We start from the raw sequence: 20233 nt of genomic DNA, 5'->3' as shown, positions 1-20233 counted from the left end.
CTCCCGTTGAAGGGTGACCCAGCAATGGCGGCGGGACTTGTTGTATTTCGCTTTCGAGGTGAGCTCCATTCCCTTCTACCTTCTCGATTCTCGTTCCAACCCCTCCACCCCGTGGCTGGAACAGGCTGAGAGGGTTGGCTGAAATGAAACTGAGTGGCCTGGAGTGAGGAACCTCGACGAGCCGGAGCGAACGAGACGGAGGAATCGAAAGTGTTCGAGCACGACGAGGAACGAAGAGGGTAGCTCGACCAGGAACACCGGGGACGCACGGCGGAGGAAACGAGAGTCTATATCGCTCGGAAACAGCAACCTCCATTTATTTTATTACATTATCATACCAACTACGCGCTCGATAAGTGGGGCTTTAAAGCGACGGTTCTCAAATCGTTTCGCGTGAAACTTTTGCACTCCGAACCTGGCGATCTTCTAAGCTGACTGCTCGTTTCACGGAAAAAGGAAGCCGGAAGTTAATTGCTTTCCATTCGGAAAAATCGATCGACTTCCTCTTACATGATCTTTTAACATATCTTTCTTTAAATCACTCTTTGTCGTTTATGGTAATTATACTGTTTGTGCAAATTCAAGTTTGAAATATATATTTTTGAAGTGTTTATTAATTGGTATTTTTTAACCCCAAATTGTAACAAACGAAAAATCTTGTCATTTTTAGTATTGACATTGATGATTGTTTTAAACAGTAACAATTTTAAAATAATACAATACTAACTTCAGCTATATTCATTTTATTTATATTAATTTTAATGTGCTACTGCAGTATGTACACATTTTATCACGACACTATATATTAGACTTCTTATAAAAACTTCCGCGATAAATTTATTTTAGTATTTCAAAAAAGAATAATATCAAGGGTTACATTTATTGTACTTCGTTTGAATATCCAAGTTAGGTAAATTAAATAAATAAAATAAGGGATGAACCCTCTATATACTAATTAAGGATTATAACCGTAATTCTTCAATCGTACAATTTAAAGATGAAATATGTAAACTTTGAAAAATTTAACGATGAAAAAGGTGAACAATCGCGGTGACAATAAGCGTGTCTGATTTGAGCGAAATTCGAGGGGTGGAAAAAAGATCTGACGCGTTTGTTCGCGAACGAATCAGAGCGAATTATTCAGCCGTTAAGTTGGATTAAAAGCAAAGGCAACGACGTACGTATTTCTCGTCGCGAACCGTTGTCATTTAATGATCATCGATTATCGCGACGAATTTAAATTTAGCACGCGCATAATCACGCCGCGTTTCGAAGGTTTGTCACTGTGAGCATGCGAACAATTTAATTGAAAACAAGCATTCAATCCACAGATGTTTACACCCTTTCGTTTGACAAACGCCGAACAAAATAATTATAATTTACCGTGGTAGCACGCTATCGAATCCTAATTACTGTATGCTCATATCGAATTTCTAATTAACGATTCTACGAGCGTGTTCGTACTTTTACAATGTTCTAATTCCATCAGATTTTAATAACTAATATTTGCTTCATTTCTTCTCCAACTTCAGATATAATTAATTTACTGAAATTATAATTTGTTCTTAGTTTCATAATTAATTATACATAATCTATAATTTATTGATCTTTTAATGTTGATCTTTGTGGATTTATTGCAAACTTTTAAATACTTCATTAAAATTTTAATATTATATTTCTTGCTTTGTAGTGTCTAAAATTAATAAATAAAAATATTAATTTTCTTCTATTATCTTTGATTATTATCTCTTGATTATCTTGTATAATCATTTACACATAAAACATTACAAGTTTATTACAAGTTACAAAAATTACAAGTTTACCTTTTACACTGAAGCGTATCATTGCTGTTTATTATTTTTTATTACCTTTTTAGTAACTAAATATTATCAAAATGTTAAGTAAAATAAAATTTTGCATTATTCTAATTACTTCGAAACAGCAGAATTTCGCGGACATCATTTTTCACCGAAAATTTATTACTAGCAATAAAAAGTGATATCCCCACGGTTCATGTCTTGTAGGAATAGTCCATTACGATTTGCAGGGGAGTTCCGAAAAGAATCCCTGGGAATTTTTCATCGGGGCCATCTCGAACTCCAGAATTCGTCGGGTTGGCTGACGTTTAAGAAATCTGATTTTCTTCTCACGTAGATCGGAGGATTACCCGAGTATTCGCCTTCGACCAGGCCGACCACTTCATTTTGGATATCCACAAACAACAGACGATTCATCCCATTGATCCTTTTGTTTTTCCCTTCTTGAAACTTTGTCCTTTTCGCTCGTCACGCGAACGAAATATGAAGTCATTCCTTTTTTAAATAAATTCAAAACCAAGTTGACTGTCGAATTTTTTAAAGAAAATAAAATGAACAAAAATTGTATTAATCGATTAAGTAGTGAAACCAAACTTAAACCTGCACCAAAAATACTTGAAATAACAAGGGTTGTATATTACATAGAACAACATGCGTTATGATTATTTATATTTATATATACATATATTTATTTATATGTCATTACATATGTAATTGCTATACAGTCACATGTTTTATTTCATAATAATTTCAATAGCCACCAAAATTATTTGAACATCTGTACAGTATAACTTCATAACAATATTACATCTGTACAATATAGCTTCATAACAATATAACATCTGTACAATACATCGTCAGATCTTTTTATAACAAAGAAGTTATGCAACGAAGAGATATCAAGAGAATGGTATAGAACAAAGGAAATAATTCTATGTTCTCGAAAATAGTCATTCGAATTGCATAATAGTTCCTAAAGGATGGTGTGTGTGTCAGTTGTTCAATAACCGATTGACACCGCGAATGACATAAGCGTAAAGAGATATTTGTAAACGAATGCTTCTGCGAAATGAAGCTACATCGGTCAGAGGAAACTGTCGGACCATCTTCACCCCTTGTCCTCCCTTATTCCTCCCTCTAACCTCCCTTTCCCGTAAAATCAATAGGTGCGTCGGCGTCCAGCACGCTAGGAATTCTGCTATATAACCTCGAGCGATTAACTAAAATCGATCAAACGCGACGCGCGTCGAATGCAATGAAATAAACCATCGACTCTGAAGGGACACTAGAAGACATTCGAGAAATATTCGTGACGTAAAGTCTTTCTAATACATCTCTAATGTCTGATACATCTCTAATGTCTAATACATCTTGTGTACATAATATTCTTTTAATTTTATACACGCATCAAATTTATATGACACTATAAAAAGCAATAATACGTTATAGATATAGTTTGTACCATTAGTGTGATAATAATTATTTTTTCGAGGGAGTAAAATATTTTTGCGACTAACTATTTGTCTAATTACTGTCATTTCCAGTCGACTAATATTTAAGTCGCGTGCCGACAGTTTGTCAACCGTGAAGCTGTACGAGTAGTCAGTCCTTTGTCTCTTTTTCGAATTAATTTCAAGGACGAGGACCTTTGTACTTGGCGAGGGTTCTTACGTCGTGTCGAGCAAACCCAATTTGCGTTTAAACAAGGAGCATCTTCGCATAACTTAGCGTTGCGTGAAATCCAACGTCAAAGGGAGGAAACTTCTCTTTTTAAGCTCCTCGACCTCGCAGGATTTAGAGAACTTCAAAGACGCCTCGGATCGAGAAGAGTGCGATGGATTTCGGGTTCGAGAACAGATTTCACGAACGAACGGCGGAAAGATATTCAATTATTATTTATGAGCGTTCTGAGTAAATATTCGATTATTCGTAAATTGAATGGAGAGATTGTGGTTGTTGGAGTTGGAGAGTAATTTGGATTGGGGGATGTTTGGGAATTTGGGGAGGTGGAGATTTCAGAATTTGGGGATAGCAGGTTTTGAGATTTGAGAGGTTGGGAACTTGAAAGGTTGGGGGTTTGAGAGGTTGGGAACTTGAAAGGTTGGGGGTTTGAGAGGTTGCGAAAGTTATGGATTTGGAGATTTGAGAATTTGGAAATTTGAAAGTTTGGGGATTTGAGAATTTAGGTATTGAGAATTCGGGGATTTGAGAATTGGGGTATTTGAGAATTTGGGGATTTGAGACTTCGGGTATTTGAGAATTCGGGGATTTAAGAATTTGGAGATTTGAGAATTTGGAGATTTGAGAATTGGGGTATTTGAGAATTTGGAGATTTGAGAATTTGGGGACTTGAGAATTGGGGCATTTGAGAATTTGGGAATTTGAGAATTCGGGAATTTGAAAGTTCGGGGATTTGAGAATTTGGATATTTGAGATTTCGGGTATTTAAGAATTCGGGAATTTGAGAGTTCGGGGATTTGAGAATTTGGATATTTGCGATTTCAGGTATTTGAGAATTCGGGGATTTGAGAATTTGGGAACTTGAGGACTTGGGATCTTAAAAATTTGGGAATTTAAAGATTTAGAAATTTATTTATTTTGAGACATTAGAATTGGAAATTTGAGGACTAACACTCATAATTTAGAAACCTCTAAATAACTACAATATCAACAATGAGTAAGAAAGTTCTACTTTATACTGTCTGTAGATACCAAGTGTCAGTAAAGTAGCAATCTGCATAAAAGCACTTGGTATCATTGAAATTACATCACAGCGCCAATATTGCTAGAAATTAAAATTATAAATTTTGATCGATTCAGTAAATGAAAATTGCAAAAATATCACCCTTTCTTAACATATTAATCAATAAAATCAGTTTTAATCGAATTTTTATAAAAATAGTACAGGCAGCGCCATCTCTCCGGCGAACGGAATGAACTACACTCTTTTGAAACTGTAGTTTAATTAGTCCGCACCTTTTACCACTAGATGGCAGGGCATAAGACCAAAATCCTTAAGCTAATTACGATTAGCCTAGGAAGAGTTAAAAATTGATAATTGCTTGGTAAAAACAGTTTGAAGTCAATCGGTGTTGCACTCTGATATAATTCGATTCATATTATAGTGAATTAAGATGATAAAATCAACTATATTAGTTGAGTTGAACAAAAAAAAAAAGTATACTCGTGGCGCCATCTAGTGGCAGAGTATGAGAACTAATGAAACTACAGTTTCAAACACATATAGTTCACCCCGTTTGTTGAAGAGATGACGCCACTTGTTTAATTTTTGCAATAATTCAATTAATATTGATTTTATTGCCTTAATTTACTATCACATGCATCAAATTACGTCCATGTGAATGACTAATTAATTTCGAAATGCATATTACAGTAAATTAAGCCAATAAAATTAATATGAATTGAATTTTAATTAATTAAGATTGAAGAAATTTTGTATACATTTAATTTTAATATTAATTGAAGTAATATCAATTTTTTGCGAATAAATAAACAATCATATGATATTAAAATACAATTTAGATAATATTCGACGTTTATTTACTTTTTTAAAAAACCCCATTGCATTCAAGTTCTTCTTACTTTCGCAGTAATTAAATAACAAGTTGCATCAGTAATTTTCACTGTGCATTAGTTTGAACTCGAACATTCAAGTTTATCATATTTTCATATTTTCGTACACTTTAGACGATTTTCTCTGTTTACTAACATGATCGTATAAATGTGGGCTTCTGTTTGGAAGAACGCAATCGATGTTAGTCACGTTTTGATCTCGTTCAGAAACTTGAAGATCTTTCCCTGCATTTTCGGAGTACCTTTCGTTGTTCAGCTGCGAACTCTGCTTTCCTGATCCTGGCATGGTTTCTAAAATTCGAGACGATTTCCTGACGAACAAACGTGTTTTACAGACTACTAGAACTACTATTATAATCATCAGAAACAGCGTGAGGGCTGTCAGTGCACCCACTATCCACCCCAGCTTTTCATCTGCAACAATCGAGTAAAAATTAGAAACTATTAAGATTTATTAAGAATCTATTTTATTTATTTATTAAGATTGATTAAGAACTTATTTTATTTGTTTATTAAGATTTATTCAGACCTATTAAGAAATATTTAAAAAAATTTAAGATTCATAATTTCTATAAATTTTAAATAGTACGTGTCAAAAGCAAAACTCGTCAATTATATATTTGCACAAAATGCAAAATGAATTACGGTACACGGTTGCTCTGATTACAACAAATTAATTAGCAAATTAATTAGAAAGATTAAAATATTTGTAAAAGTTGCAAAATTCGATTAATTCGAACCTTAAAAATAAGTTTCTAATCTCTCGATTTTTAAATTTGAGATTTTTTTAATATCCCAACTTTTACTAAATTTGAGAATCTTTTAATCTCCCAATGTTTAAATATGAGAATATTTTAATATCCCATTTTTTAAATTTGAGAATTTTTTAATATTTCAATTTTCAAACTTGAGAATTTTTTAATATTCCAATTTTTAAATTTGAGAACTTTTCATTATTTACAAATATAACAAATATGAAATGATACATACTTCCTAAGCTATTTAACAAAAGAATAGAAGTGCTCCCAACTTCCTCCTCCGAATTTTCTTTCGAAACAATGAAGCTGCATATCCACTGTCCTAAATCCGTATGATCTGGCTTGAACTCCAGCATACACACCCCCGTTCTGCGATCCATTTGCAAATTGTACCTAAGAATATAACAGCAAGGTCACCACATTCAATTTCATGCACAAATAAACACTCACCTTCTGCTTTTACTCGTATTTTGATAAATATGAGTCTTAGGTGGATGTATCCAACGGCACTCTACGTCCGACAGCATCTTTTCAACTTTGCATGTAAGAACGACGGTTTGATGGGGCGATGCCCACAATGCCATGGACACTGGCTCTAAAAACCATGAATTCTTTAGTAATCGATTCCTTTCTTCGTCGTTTCTTCCTCCATGAAAATGAACGTTGATCGACGATGTGCATTGAGTGCTCGGTGTACAAGCAATGTTCCATTTTCTGCTACAAAATTGTGGAAATACGTGTTGATGTATGTGTTGATGTGTACGTGTATGCAGCGTGATGTGTGTCGTTTAAAACAGTCCAGTGTTTCTAATTTGTGATTTAGACTTTTTTAAACGTTCAGCATGATGTTGCAGAGTGTATGTGTTTGTTAGTAATGGGTTGCGAGAAAAGCCACAATGACATTTTCGTATTACCATTTATTCAAAGAAATCGTTTACAATGCCGGAAAGAGTGACGCTGAAACGCGCAAGAAATTCTCGATTCGCTCGCTTTGGAAACTTAATAAGTATCTCAATGGCACACGAAGGTATTTAATTAATTAACTTCAAACGAAAGCGTTCTACGTTTGATTATTGCACGCTGTATGATCGCTGTAATGTGACAGTTGTTTACGACTGAAGATTAACGAACGATTCTTTCTGGATCTTCTTATGCGCCATTTTCGGTCCACTCGTGAAGGTTAGGTTGTGTATTAGATATTTGGAAATTTGAGGATTCAGTTAGGTTAGCAAACATTTGGTTAGGTTAGCCTTTAAACTTTCTTAGCAAATCAAATTTTCAAAACCCAATTTACAAATTTTCAAATTTTTGTACATAAAAATTTCTGTGATCTTAAATTTCTGTGGTACTAAAGTTTCAATAGCAAAATTTTAAGTTTCCAAATTAAAGAAGGTGCAAAATTACGAATTTTCAAACTTGGAATTCTTGAATCCCCAAATTCTGAGATCCTCGAATTTTCAAGTATAAATTCTGAAATTCCGAATTTTATAAATACGTAAATTCTCAAGATAAAGCTTGAAGTTTCCAAATCTCTAAATCCCTGAATTTCCAAAATTTATGACTCTCAAATTTCTAAAATTTCTAAATCCTCAAGCTCTCAAAATCCCAAGCGTCTTAATACAATCTCAAAATCCGAAATTCTGAAATTCCCAAATTTCCAAATTTCTAATTCTCTATATTTTGAAGCCTTCAATTTTACTTCCCCAATTTTTCAAATAACAAAAACTGTTGAATAAATAATAATTGAGTGGACAAATCGATAAACATCGCAAAGATCTCCAATCTACAAAACGTCACATTTTCCTAAATACAATACATTTTACCGATCGATTCGCAAATCTCAAACGGACGCTTGCAAGAATTGTCTACTTAGCGTTAATTTTAGCATACAGCTGAGTATAATGAATATATAGTAAGTGCGTATTATTCTAAATAAAATAAACCTGCTTCATCATGGATTGTAAATTGACTTCTCTTTTCGCCTAGTAATACACGTGACTACGAACTTGCGATTCGTGAACAGCCTCCTGACGTGTCTAAATTAACACGAGTTAGCCGAACGATCTACTTCGCTTAACAAATAAATATTCTTAGCCTTAAAATACTCCATGCGTAGTCTTTTTAAATAATTAGTAGCTAACGCGCTTTGAGGTTAGCGCGAACTTCCATCTCGCTCCCGCGACATTTAGGAAAATTCTGTCGTTCAAAACGAGACCCAAATATGGTCGCTTTGAAAAAATTCTCGAATTCACTGAAAGTTTGCTTTTACGGATCAAACTTTTTCTTTCGTGAACGAGGACTTTTTCGAAGTTTCCCTGTCAATAATGACTTTCGATAATAAATAACACGAGGAATGAGAATAGGTAAGTGCAACGGCAAAGTACTCATGGGTCTGTACACTGCCCGGCATAGCAGAATTTCCTAGCGAAAATGGTGTCATAGCAAAACTGTTAAGTTAGGTTTAGTCAGAGTGATATAGGAAGAGAGTATTTTAGCTCCGCCATTTTCTTTAGGAAAATCTAGCATGCTCGGTAGTGTACACTTATGTGCAGTGCCTCCATTTGGATAGAAATGCGTGTAGGTAGAAAAGTCCTTGAAAGTACCTTGAAAAGTACTTAATTTCTAAATCTTCAAATTTGCAAAATTTGTGAGAGTTTGAAAATCAACTTCTACACTAGTTCATACCCAAAAAGCCTATTGCACCCAAGTGTACAACACGGTTTTGCGAATTAACGCTACTAACTATGTTAAATGCGAAATCATTTGAGCGTAGACCTACCGTTGAGCATATAAATAAGAGAGGGTGAACGACATTGAGTGATAGATGTTAACGATAGTTCTTTCGAAACGACGTCCAAAAGAGTACACATTTTCCGAAACAGTTTAGTGAGCACATGTAGCCACGGAAAGTATGCCTGACACACAGCAGTTAATGAGACTGAAAATACTTGTCACTGGTGGTACACTTGTTAGACATGTTATTTCTTCTAATGACACGTGTGATTTGCGGTGAAAATTAACGAGCGATCTGTCGTTAATTGCCAGGCGTAACAGCACCGAGGCACAACGCTTTAAATCTACGCGTTCGAATCGTAAAATGTTTCGACGATAAATTAGAATCTAATACTAATGCAAGTGTGACGTACACAGTAACACTTTGCGAGCAAGGAATTTGAAAGATTCCTTGCGATAAAAAAACGAGTCCACGAATAACAATTAAAAAAGAATATTATAATAATACTTGACAGAGAACGCCATCTTGAGTCAACCTTAAACGAACGTAACTACGTCCTCGTCAGTGTTTCTGCATACAAAGTGACACACGAATGTAAGTACACATTGTTTCGAAGCTGAGAACGTCATGCAGATTCCATCACCATAGTGATGCCTTCACCAGTCTTCGGGGAATCCTGACGTGATTAATTCCGTGTCTATCCAGATCAATGTTTTCACCCTTAATACGGATTCCTCTAATCGTAAGATTCGCGACAGGTATCGCATGATAACGATTTCATTGGACACTTTGAAAGTCACCGATGCTTCGGTGTCCAGTGACGTTCTTCTATGCAGTATCGATCACAAACGTTAGCGTTTGTTACGTGATACATCATGTATACACGATGCGCAGGATGAGTCATTCATTGTTTGGGTGTTTAAGTATAGATAATTGCAATCATAGTGACTACAGTGAATTTGTTTAATTTCGATTAATAGGTAGACTGGAACTCGTAGATTTCCACTAGCGAGATGTTGTTTAATGTGATAATTATATTTGGATCTTGAAAGTCATTGACGCAATTAGGATTTCCTGAGAGAGAACAATGTTAGTTCAAAACGCGTTGGAATTCTGTACGTTGGAACTCGAAGCGTGAGAACACACCGCGTTGGAAATCTGACTGTTGAAATTTGATACGAAGGAATAGAGTTGGTTTTTGGCGCGTAGGAACTCAACGTGTTGGAATTGGGAGCGTAGGAACACAACGCGCTAGAATTCGACGCGTAGGAACTCGACGCGTTGGAATTCGGCACGTAAGAACTCAACGCGCTACAATTCGGTGCGTTAGAACTCAACGCGCTAGAATTCGACGCGTAGGAATTTAACGCGTTGGAACTCCACACGCTAGAATTCAATGCGTAGGAATTTAACGCGTTGGGACTCAGCGCGTAGGAACTCCACGCGTTGGAAGTTAACGCGTAGGAACTCAACGCGTTGGAATTCGACGCGTGGGAACTCAACGCGTCAGAATTCGTCGCGTAGAGACCTAACGCGTTGGAATTCGACGCGTAGGAACTCAACGCGTAAGAATTCAACGCGTAGGAACTCGACGCGTTGGAATTCGACACGTAGGAACTCAACGCGCCACAATTCGGTGCGTTAGAACTCAACGCGCTAGAATTCGACGCGTAGCAATTTAACGCGTTGGAACTCCACACGCTAGAATTCAATGCGTAGGAATTTAACGCGTTGGGACTCAACGCGTTGGAAGTTAACGCGTAGGAACTCAACGCGTTGTAATTCCACGCGTGGGAACTCAACGCAACAGAATTCGTCGCGTAGAGACCCAACGCGTTGGAATTCGACGCGTAGGAACTCAACGCGTAAGAATTCAACGCGTAGGAATTCAGCGCGTTGGAATTCGACGCGTAGAAACTCACCTTGCGTTCGAATCCTCATGCGTTGAGTCTTTACATATCGTCACTCATTGCATGATAACGCTACATATCCTCCCATCAAAAGAAAATGACTCTATTACTATTGTCTATAGAACTCCACTCATTAAACCTAATTACAACAATGAATTCAAAGATCAGCACTTACCGTTAATCTGGCATAAAAATCGTTAATGACCTTAAATGAATGAAACAATGATTTTATCATGATTTAATACTGCAATTGAAACTATTATTATTATCATAGTAACTTAGTATTAGAAGGCAAATTTTGTTAAAGCAGTTTGACTCATCCTACGCGCTCAATACATTCATATACACAACACACGTATCCCTCACGCACTCTTCAGGATCTATAGTCATAGTTGAAGTTTTCTGGAACTTCACAGGAGAACTACATCGACCATGGATCAGAGGATCGATGATCGATCGAATGATGCTCAATACCCTCACCTGGTTCCAGCAAACTCAGCTTGGCTGGAGGAGCATCAGTGTAGTTTTGGCTACCACGTATCCTGGCGCCGCAGGTCCATAGTCCTTCCTGTTCCTCTAGAGCGTAAAATAACCTGACACTGCAGTCTCTATCCTCGTTTCCGATCGGGGGAAACTGTTTTACCACCACTGTGGTGTTCGAGTTCACTGGGGTCAAGGACCATCGACACTGTTCTACCGCGGAGGATGTCATGCAACGGAGGAGGACACTACTGCCTTTGGCTATTTGGATGTCCTGTGATAACTCCGAGAATTTCACCTCGTCTGAAACGTAAGAGATTTTTTAGAACGCATGGACGTATAATCGACGTGTAGGTATTCAACGCGTTGAGTTCTAGTTTGTGGAGATCCAAAGCGTTGAGTTCTAATGCATGAGAATTCAATGCGTTGAGCTCCATTGGGTAAAAGCTCAACGCGTTGAGTGCCAATTACTTGGAAATTCAATGCGTTGAGTTCCAGTGTGTGGAGATCCAAAGCGTTGAGTTCCATCACGTGAGAATTGAATGCGTTGAGCTCCAGTGCGTGGAGATACAACGCATTAAGTTTCATCGCGTGAGAATACAACACATCGAATTTCAGTACACGGAGATTCAACGCGTTTAATTCCAACCCATGAGAATTCAACGCGTGAGTATTCAGCGCATTAAATTTTAGTGCGTGGTAATTCAATGCGTTGAGTTCCAACGCGTAGAGAGTCAACGCGTAAATTTCAGTGCGCAGAGGTTCAAAGCGTTAAGTTGCAACGCGTTGAACTCTATCGCGAAGGAACACAACGCGTCGAATTCTATTACGAAGGAACACAATACATTTGGTTCTACAACGTAGTGTTTCAATTGTAAGCATTCAATGCGTAGAGTTCCAACGAGTAGAAATTCAGCGCATCAAATTCTTTCTTATAGAGAATTAACCTACAGCGATCTACAGCGCGTTAATATAACGCATATCGTTGAACACGCACATATTCCTAGCAATTCATTCTTCATACAGTCATTCATCAATAAATACAAAAACTCAGCTACCAACAAATACAAAAATCAATTTCCCAAGAATGATCATGAGCCTCCCAATAATCATGACAGTCACAAAAGTCTTAATATTACCCGCAAGCTGTATATACAATAATTTCATAAATATTACCTTGCTCGAAAGCGATGAGTTTGACATAAGGCGAAGTCAGTACCGTGTTCAGAGAGCTTATGGACACCTGACAGGCCCATTGACCCTGTTTCTCCGCGTACACTTGAGCAATAGTTAGTGAACAGTCTCTCCCAAGGTCACCGTTGCTAGGGAATTCTTGAACAACCATCTCGGGCTCGCTTCCGCGCAGCGGCTTCCAGGTCCATGTACACTTTTCGACGCGGCTGCTCGTTACGCATTTCAACGTGGCCTCCGTACCGATCGGGACGGAAGTGTCCGTTGGCATTTCAACGAAGTTGACTTTGGCTGAAACACGGATAAATCGATCGATTTGAAGCACGTTCTATCGCGTGTCTTGCCTGTTAACCTCAGGTTTCATTAAATTTCAAAATCGTGTGATCGATTGGACAGATATTCGAAGAAATCGATGCGGGTAATATGATGCTTTTATGAAATTGATAGATGTTAAGTGTTCGCACCTGTTGGCAGGAGGCTGACAGTAGCGGGAGGTGCTTCGTGAAGAATTCCATCTGGTGATAATCTGACACCGCAAGTCCAGAGCCCTTCCTTCTCGTATAAGATGTTCTTGAACCGGACCGAGCAATCGTGATCGGTTTCTTTATTTGGATTGAATTTCTTGACTAATAAAGGCTCTTGACTGGAATTAGTGGACCTCCAGGACCATTCGCACTGCACCACGGGCTTGTTTACCAGGCATCGGAGCAGCGCGGATTCACCGGGCGCTATCTGGATCCCTCTGGACAACTGCACGAACTCGACTATGCAACAAACACGTGGTTTATCATTAAAATTTACTGATGGAATTTCCAAAATTCTTTCAATATCAGGATGGATTGGATCAGGTTGGATGGATCAGATGCAAAGCATCCTCCAACTAGTAAAATCGTGGCACACAAATATCATAAGGATGTTACAAATCAAATTAGTAAAGATGTTCTCAAATTATCATAAAATCGGTACAGAAAGCATTTTCGAAATAATATAAATTCACAAGAGTTATGAATTCTATGCATTTACAAAATATACTCAATACACTTAATTCTTGAATAACCATACCTTCTGAAATCAGAAATCGAATAGGATTCGACAAGGTGAACGAAGAATTAGGGCTAATTCTGGCACCACAGGTCCAGTGTCCCTCTTGCTCTACCAAGACATTCTTGAACTTAATACTGCAGTCTGTGCTGTCGTTTCCAAAAGCTGGAAACCGTTTCATCTCCAGATTCCATGGCTGAGATTGATTCAGTTGCCGCCAGGACCATTGACATTCTCGAACAGGTGACTTTGTCTGGCAAATTAGCTGCGCTGTTGATCCTGCTGGTATCTCGACCACGTTATCAAGCTTCGAAAACACCACCATCGAACCTAAAAATATATCTTCTTTTATACATCTTTGATGATTCTCTACTGGTTTGCATTTATAAAGTACTTATAATCAATTAGCATTCAGATGTAATTATTCAAAATAATTGATGTTTAAATAATTATTGTTTAAAGTCAGTCTATGCTTTACGTCCAGTCTGAAGTTTGTCTTTGAAACTTAAAGTAATTTGATGTTGAGTCTCAAGTTCTGTCTATGAAATGTTTATGTGCACTCTGCCATTGAGTCAGAAATATATTTCTTTTAAACTGAAAGTATTTTGACGTTAAATCTAAAGTTTACTGTCTATAAAACTCTGATTCATATCAAGAAGTTGAATCAGACGTGCATCATCTAGGAAACTTGAAGTATTTTGACGTTGAGCCTAAGATTTACAGTTTATGAAGCTTGAGCTATTTTGCCGTTGAGTCAGAAGTATATGCTGTGGGAACGAATGATACAGTTGATGAGTCAGTTTGAAAACTTTCAGATAAAAAATAGCAGACAGAAATGATTGTGGAGAACATAGGTGTCGGTAGGTCCTTGAGGATATATGTAGTGAGAGTATCGCTATCTGATATAGGATCAGTAAAGCACTATTCAAAATAACATTCTTTTGTAGATTGTGAATGCATATATGATTAGTTAGGTATGAATGCATATGTGATTAGATAGGTGTGAATGCATATGTGATTACACAGATGTAAATGAATATCTGATTAGGTAGATGTGAATGTACATGTGGTTAGGTAAATGCGAATACATATGTGATTAGACAGATGTAAATGAATATGTGAATAGGTAGATGTGAATGTACATATGGTTAACCAGATGTAGATGTACATGTGATTAGGTAGTTGTGAATGTATATGTGACTAGTTGCATGCGAATGTATATGTAATTAGACAGATATAAATGAATATATGACTAGATAGATGTGAGTATACGTGTCATATATTCGCTAGATGTGAATATACATGTGAATGTACATGTCGTTAACTAGATTTAAATCTACATGTGGTTAGGTAGATGTGGATAGACCCGTATATGTGATCAGGTAGATGTGGATATATATGTGATTAGTTAGATATGAATGAACATGTGATTAGGCAGATGTGAATGTACATGTAGTTAACTAAATGTGAATGTACATGTGATTAGATACATATGAATGCAAATGTGACCAGGCAGATGTGAATGCATATGTGACCAGATATATGTGGATGTATACATATGTGACCAGGTAGATGTGAACATATATGTCACTAGGTAGACATGAATGTCCAAATGATTAGTTGGATGTGAATATGTACGTGATTAGACATGAAGCTTGCAGTAGCCAATTAGTACCTTGATTTTCGTTAATGATGCTTAGCTTGGCAGGTTCCGTGCTGGTGAAAGAATCATTCTTGGAGGATCTTGCAGCGCAGGTCCAATATCCGGTCTGTTCATGCTTCGTGCTCGAGAATCTCACGGAACAGTCGTTGCTATTGTTCCCGAAGGCAGGAAATTGTTGTACCGGCAACGGATTGGTAGTCGGCGTGGCTGTCGTCTGAATCACCGAGACCGTGGTGGCTATAAATTACAAGCAAACTCCAATAAATACGCGACACACGAATGCCGCTGAAAACATCAGACCTGCCTTGTAAACCCGATCGTGCTTTGCTTTGCATACAGCTGTTGTGAAAAATGCAACTCTTCCGAGTTTATCCTGTAAAACCTCCCTCATCTAATTATCTACTGAATCATTGGAATCAACGCAAACTTCTCCCTTAATAAAATAATCCACGTGATCGATAATTATCTGATAACTAAATATAAATTTTCTAACTCATGCAATAATGTTCAAATAAAAGTTATACAAAATTTATATGGACACAAAGGGAAAGTAAGTATATTGTACTCAGTTTAATATTTATATAATTAGTTTCACAATTAGTTTCAAATAACATAAATGAACTTTAAGCCGTGCAGTAATATTTCCAACCATCACATTAAAATCCATGCGGACACGAGGAGAAAGCAAGTAGATCCACATATTCGGTTCCCTATTTATATAACTGGTTCTACAATTAGCCACAAATAAAACTAGGTAAATTAACCCTTTCACAATGGATACAAAAATCAAAATTGTAAATTGAACATTAGAAGAAAGTAACTTGTTCTATATTTTGGAATCCTCGATGATGTAGTCGCACGTTGATGTGTTTGACCTTGAAAGTGTGCATTAATATAAATACTAACTTGTCGAAGTGGCTGGGCTTTCACTGATATCCGGAAGTGGCAAATGAACCGGTGGCAAAGGTTGCCAGGACCATTGGCACTCTGCCACAGGATTAGCGGTTCTGCATGCGAGAAGCACCGACGAGCCTAGTTCCGTTTCCGTATGTTCCGGTACATCCACAAATATCACCGGATTCGGTGGTGCCTTCGTTCCCGGCAGGACATCGTCCATCAGATGTCCTTGAATTTCAGGATCATCGGAAACCGTGTTCTCTATCGTAGTACTAAACGCTTTAATCGTTGTCGTGACATCTGGTTCCTCCGTTACAGGTACACCTACAACCACAATTTCCTTGTTCAAGACACCGTTTACTTTCAAAATCGATTACATTTTGTATTTGTGTCGACAATTGTGTCGCTGTTTAGTAGAATTTTAGAAAGGGGAAGTCGTGAACCATGAGAAGGGAAGCGATGTTGCTTCACAGGTTGTCAGACGCGTTCGAGAATTCCTGGAGTATTTTGAATTTCACGACAGATATCTACAAAACGATCACGTTCCTCCAAATTGCCAACTGGTCTTACATGAAGAAGTTCTACAAGATATCTACGAACGGAGGAATTCATAGCAACGAGGACATTTCGTCTGAAGAAAGTGCTATTTTCAGAGCCAGACGATTATCATTACAATATTCTGGTACTATGTTTGTACACTTGGGTGGGTACGGTTCTTTTGGGCACGTGTGAGGAACAAATAACAGTAGATGAGGAACATACTATTATTTTTAGCATGTGGGTTTGGAAGATGCAAGCTTTTATATAGTGCAAACTTTAAAATTTGGAAATTTCTAAGTTTTCTAAGTTCTAAATTTTCACATTAGTAAATTTCCACATTCCACAATTACCATATACGCCAATTCCCATATTTCTCAATTCCACATTTCCCAATCCCATAATCCCCAATTCCACATGCCCCAATTCCCACGTTCCCCAATTCCACATTCCCAAATTCCCACAGTCCCCAATTCCCATATTCCCCAATTCCCATATTCCCCAATTCCCATATTCCCCAATTCCCATATTCCCCAATTCCCATATTCCCCAATTCCCATATTCCCCAATTCCCATATTCCCCAATTCCCATATTCCCCAATTCCCATATTCCCCAATTCCCATATTCCCCAATTCCCATATTCCCCAATTCCCATATTCCCCAATTCCCATATTCCCCAATTCCCATATTCCCCAATTCCCATATTCCCCAATTCCCATATTCCCCAATTCCCATATTCCCCAATTCCCATATTCCCCAATTCCCATATTCCCCAATTCCCATATTCCCCAATTCCCATATTCCCCAATTCCCATATTCCCCAATTCCCATATTCCCCAATTCCCATATTCCCCAATTCCTATATTCCCCAATTCCCATATTCCCCAATTCCCATATTCCCCAATTCCCATATTCCCCAATTCCCATATTCCCCAATTCCCATATTCCCCAATTCCCATATTCCCCAATTCCCATATTCCCCAATTCCCATATTCCCCAATTCCCATATTCCCCAATTCCCATATTCCCCAATTCCCCAATTCCCATATTCCCCAATTCCACATTCCCCAATTCCCATATTCCCCAATTCCCCAATTCCCATATTCCCCAATTCCACATTCCCCAATTCCACATTCCCCAATTCTCACATTCCTCAATTCCCAAAAATTCTAAAATCCCGAATCTGAAAATTCCCTAAATTTCCAAATTTCTAAAATTTCAAATTCTCAATCTCTCAATTTCCTAAACCCACTACTTTCTAAAGAACACGTCAAATATCATAACGCTTCGAATATTCGGTAAACGAAGTTTCCCAGTTCTATCTGTAAGATGTTACCCAATAGCAGCGTTCATAACTCGCCCATAATTGCCCTTTCTGATGAAACTTTCGGAAATTAGAAAAGCAGGGACGGATACTGAACAGGTCCCATGTTATCCATAAGAACTCAGGTGAACATATATGTAGGACACATCGGGCAGGAAGCAACGACGGTCACGTAGACAATCGCCTTGCGTCGCGCGTCTGTCACCATGTGCAAATAGAACCAGGGACGGATCGATAATAAAATATTTGTGAAAAGAGAGAACCATAAAATTCAGCTTATCGTAACGTGGACGGAGTAACAAACTTTTTGTCCTCCGAGGAGTTTCAAAACCTTGTTATGTGATCTTCTGGGACGATCCTTCAAATTTTACTTGTTTTATATGACGGACTGTTTTCTGATGTATGATTCTGTATTTCGGAGAGTTACATATGAATTTATTTATACTTCTGTATGAATATATGTGCACTTCTCTATGAATTTATGAACACTTCTATATCAATCTATGCACACTTCTATATTAGTGTACGCGATAATACAATATAGACTTCTTTTGACCTAGGAGGAGTAGGAGAAAACTGCTGTCATTTGTTTTTTATCGTGATACTACTATTAGGTTCATAGTTGATAAATTTCTAGCTCTTGATGGAGGGGCTTCCAAGCTTTCAAATTCTCAAATTTATAAATTTTCAAGCTAAATTTGCAAATTCCATGATTTCCAGTTCAGTTTTTCCAATTTCCTATAATGCCAAATTCCCACATTTCTAATTACCTACGTTCTTAAATTTCTACATGTCCAAATTCCCACATTTCCAAATCTCCACGCCTCCAAATCTCTACATTCCTAAATCTCTGCACTCCTCAATCTCCACTTTCTCAATTTCCTACGTTCTCAAATCCCTACATTCCTAATTCTCCGCAATTTCAAACTCCTACATTTTCAATTCTCCACAATTCCAAACTCCTACATGTTCAATTCACCACATTCTTAACTACCCACTTCCCAAATTTCTAAATCCCCAATTTCGTAAAACACTCTTCAACATAGAAATTCTCCCACACTCTTCATCATAGAAATCAACACTCCAAAGTCCCACATACCGAAGTTACCTTCCCAAATTTGAGAAATTCTAAATTTCTAAACTTTTCCTACGGGAAGTTACATTAACTTCCGAGTGTGCTACAAAGTGTCGATAGCAGGTTGCAGGCAAATCGTTAAAGAAGACACGCCTACGCTTCACGTATCGTTAATTGTATCGAAAGTCGGCCGTTTTCGTCCGACGACCGCTCGAATTTCTCTGAATGAAAGAACGCTGGTGTGCACCGTTCCACACTTTCTACGTGGCCATGTAATACGTGTCCACCAAACTTGGTCCTTGGTATTGTCTCGTAACGTTCGCCAACGTTCGAGCTTGTCCTCAAGACGAGCAAAGTGGTCGCTGACACTGGAAGGTCGTTTCCACTTTGCATTGACATACTCATCGGCTTCGTGGTTTTACGACGATACGTGTCGTCCCGACACACCGGTAGCTCGGAATATAATTTCACTGCATCTCGATGTGAACATAAACTTTACGACGTTCTAAAGTCGAAATTATTGTAGAACGGAGAAATCGGGCGCATGGTGGACCACATGAAATTAATTTAACGGTAAATTCTACCATACTTTTTCACATGACGTTTCGTGGGATTGCAAATTACAAATCATTTTGTAGGATTGCATTTTTATATTCAAATATCATGGAGGTTTTGCTTTAATTTGGGGCATAGTTTTATTGTATATGAATTGTTTATTTTTAATGAAAGTAGTACCTACACTATTCTTAAACTTTCAGCTTAGTAACAGCATTGATCTGCTTTAGGATGTTTACTGAATGTATTCACAATTTGAAAAGATGTTCATCAAGTCTATTTATAATTTTCTTTGGGATGTTAAATAAATTTGTAATTCACTTTGAGATGTTTATTTTACTCTATGATGTTCAGCAAATCTATTTATAATTTTCTTTAGGACGTTAAATAAATTTATAATTCATTTTGAGATGTTTATCTTACTCTATGATGTTTAACAAATCTATTTATAATTTTCTTAAGATGTTAAATAAATTTATACTTCACTTTAAAATGCTCAACTTACTCTATGATGTTTATCAAATCTATTTATAATTTTCTTTTAGATGTTAAATAAATTTATAATTCATTTTAAAATGCTCAGCTAACTCTATAATGTTAAACAAATCTATTTATAATTTTCTTTAAGAGTTAAATAAATTTATACTTCACTTTAA

The 20233-nt window shown here is 37.1% G+C and overlaps 1 protein-coding gene across 2 annotated transcripts in view; it reads right to left on the bottom strand.

Moving 5' to 3' along the window:
• Positions 1 to 5344: 5344 nt before the first annotated feature.
• LOC100883410 (uncharacterized) overlaps positions 5345 to 20233 on the bottom strand; it is a 28496-nt gene continuing 13607 nt past the window's right edge. For both annotated transcript variants that reach the window (XM_076535694.1, XM_076535695.1), the window contains 9 exons: positions 16095 to 16409; positions 15201 to 15425; positions 13547 to 13855; positions 12949 to 13248; positions 12470 to 12775; positions 11294 to 11596; positions 6620 to 6764; positions 6402 to 6562; positions 5345 to 5825 (listed from right to left, as the gene is read on the bottom strand). In XM_076535694.1, the coding sequence (XP_076391809.1) occupies positions 5497 to 5825; positions 6402 to 6562; positions 6620 to 6764; positions 11294 to 11596; positions 12470 to 12775; positions 12949 to 13248; positions 13547 to 13855; positions 15201 to 15425; positions 16095 to 16409 (2393 nt within the window). In that variant the 3' untranslated portion in view covers positions 5345 to 5496. The remainder of the gene's footprint in view (positions 5826 to 6401; positions 6563 to 6619; positions 6765 to 11293; positions 11597 to 12469; positions 12776 to 12948; positions 13249 to 13546; positions 13856 to 15200; positions 15426 to 16094; positions 16410 to 20233) is intronic.

This window comes from Megachile rotundata, chromosome 9, assembly GCF_050947335.1.
Source record: "Megachile rotundata isolate GNS110a chromosome 9, iyMegRotu1, whole genome shotgun sequence".
In the NCBI taxonomy this organism is placed as follows: Eukaryota; Metazoa; Arthropoda; class Insecta; order Hymenoptera; family Megachilidae; genus Megachile; species Megachile rotundata.
Note: the sequence above shows the minus strand (reverse complement) of the source record. Positions and strands in the feature narration are given on the sequence as shown.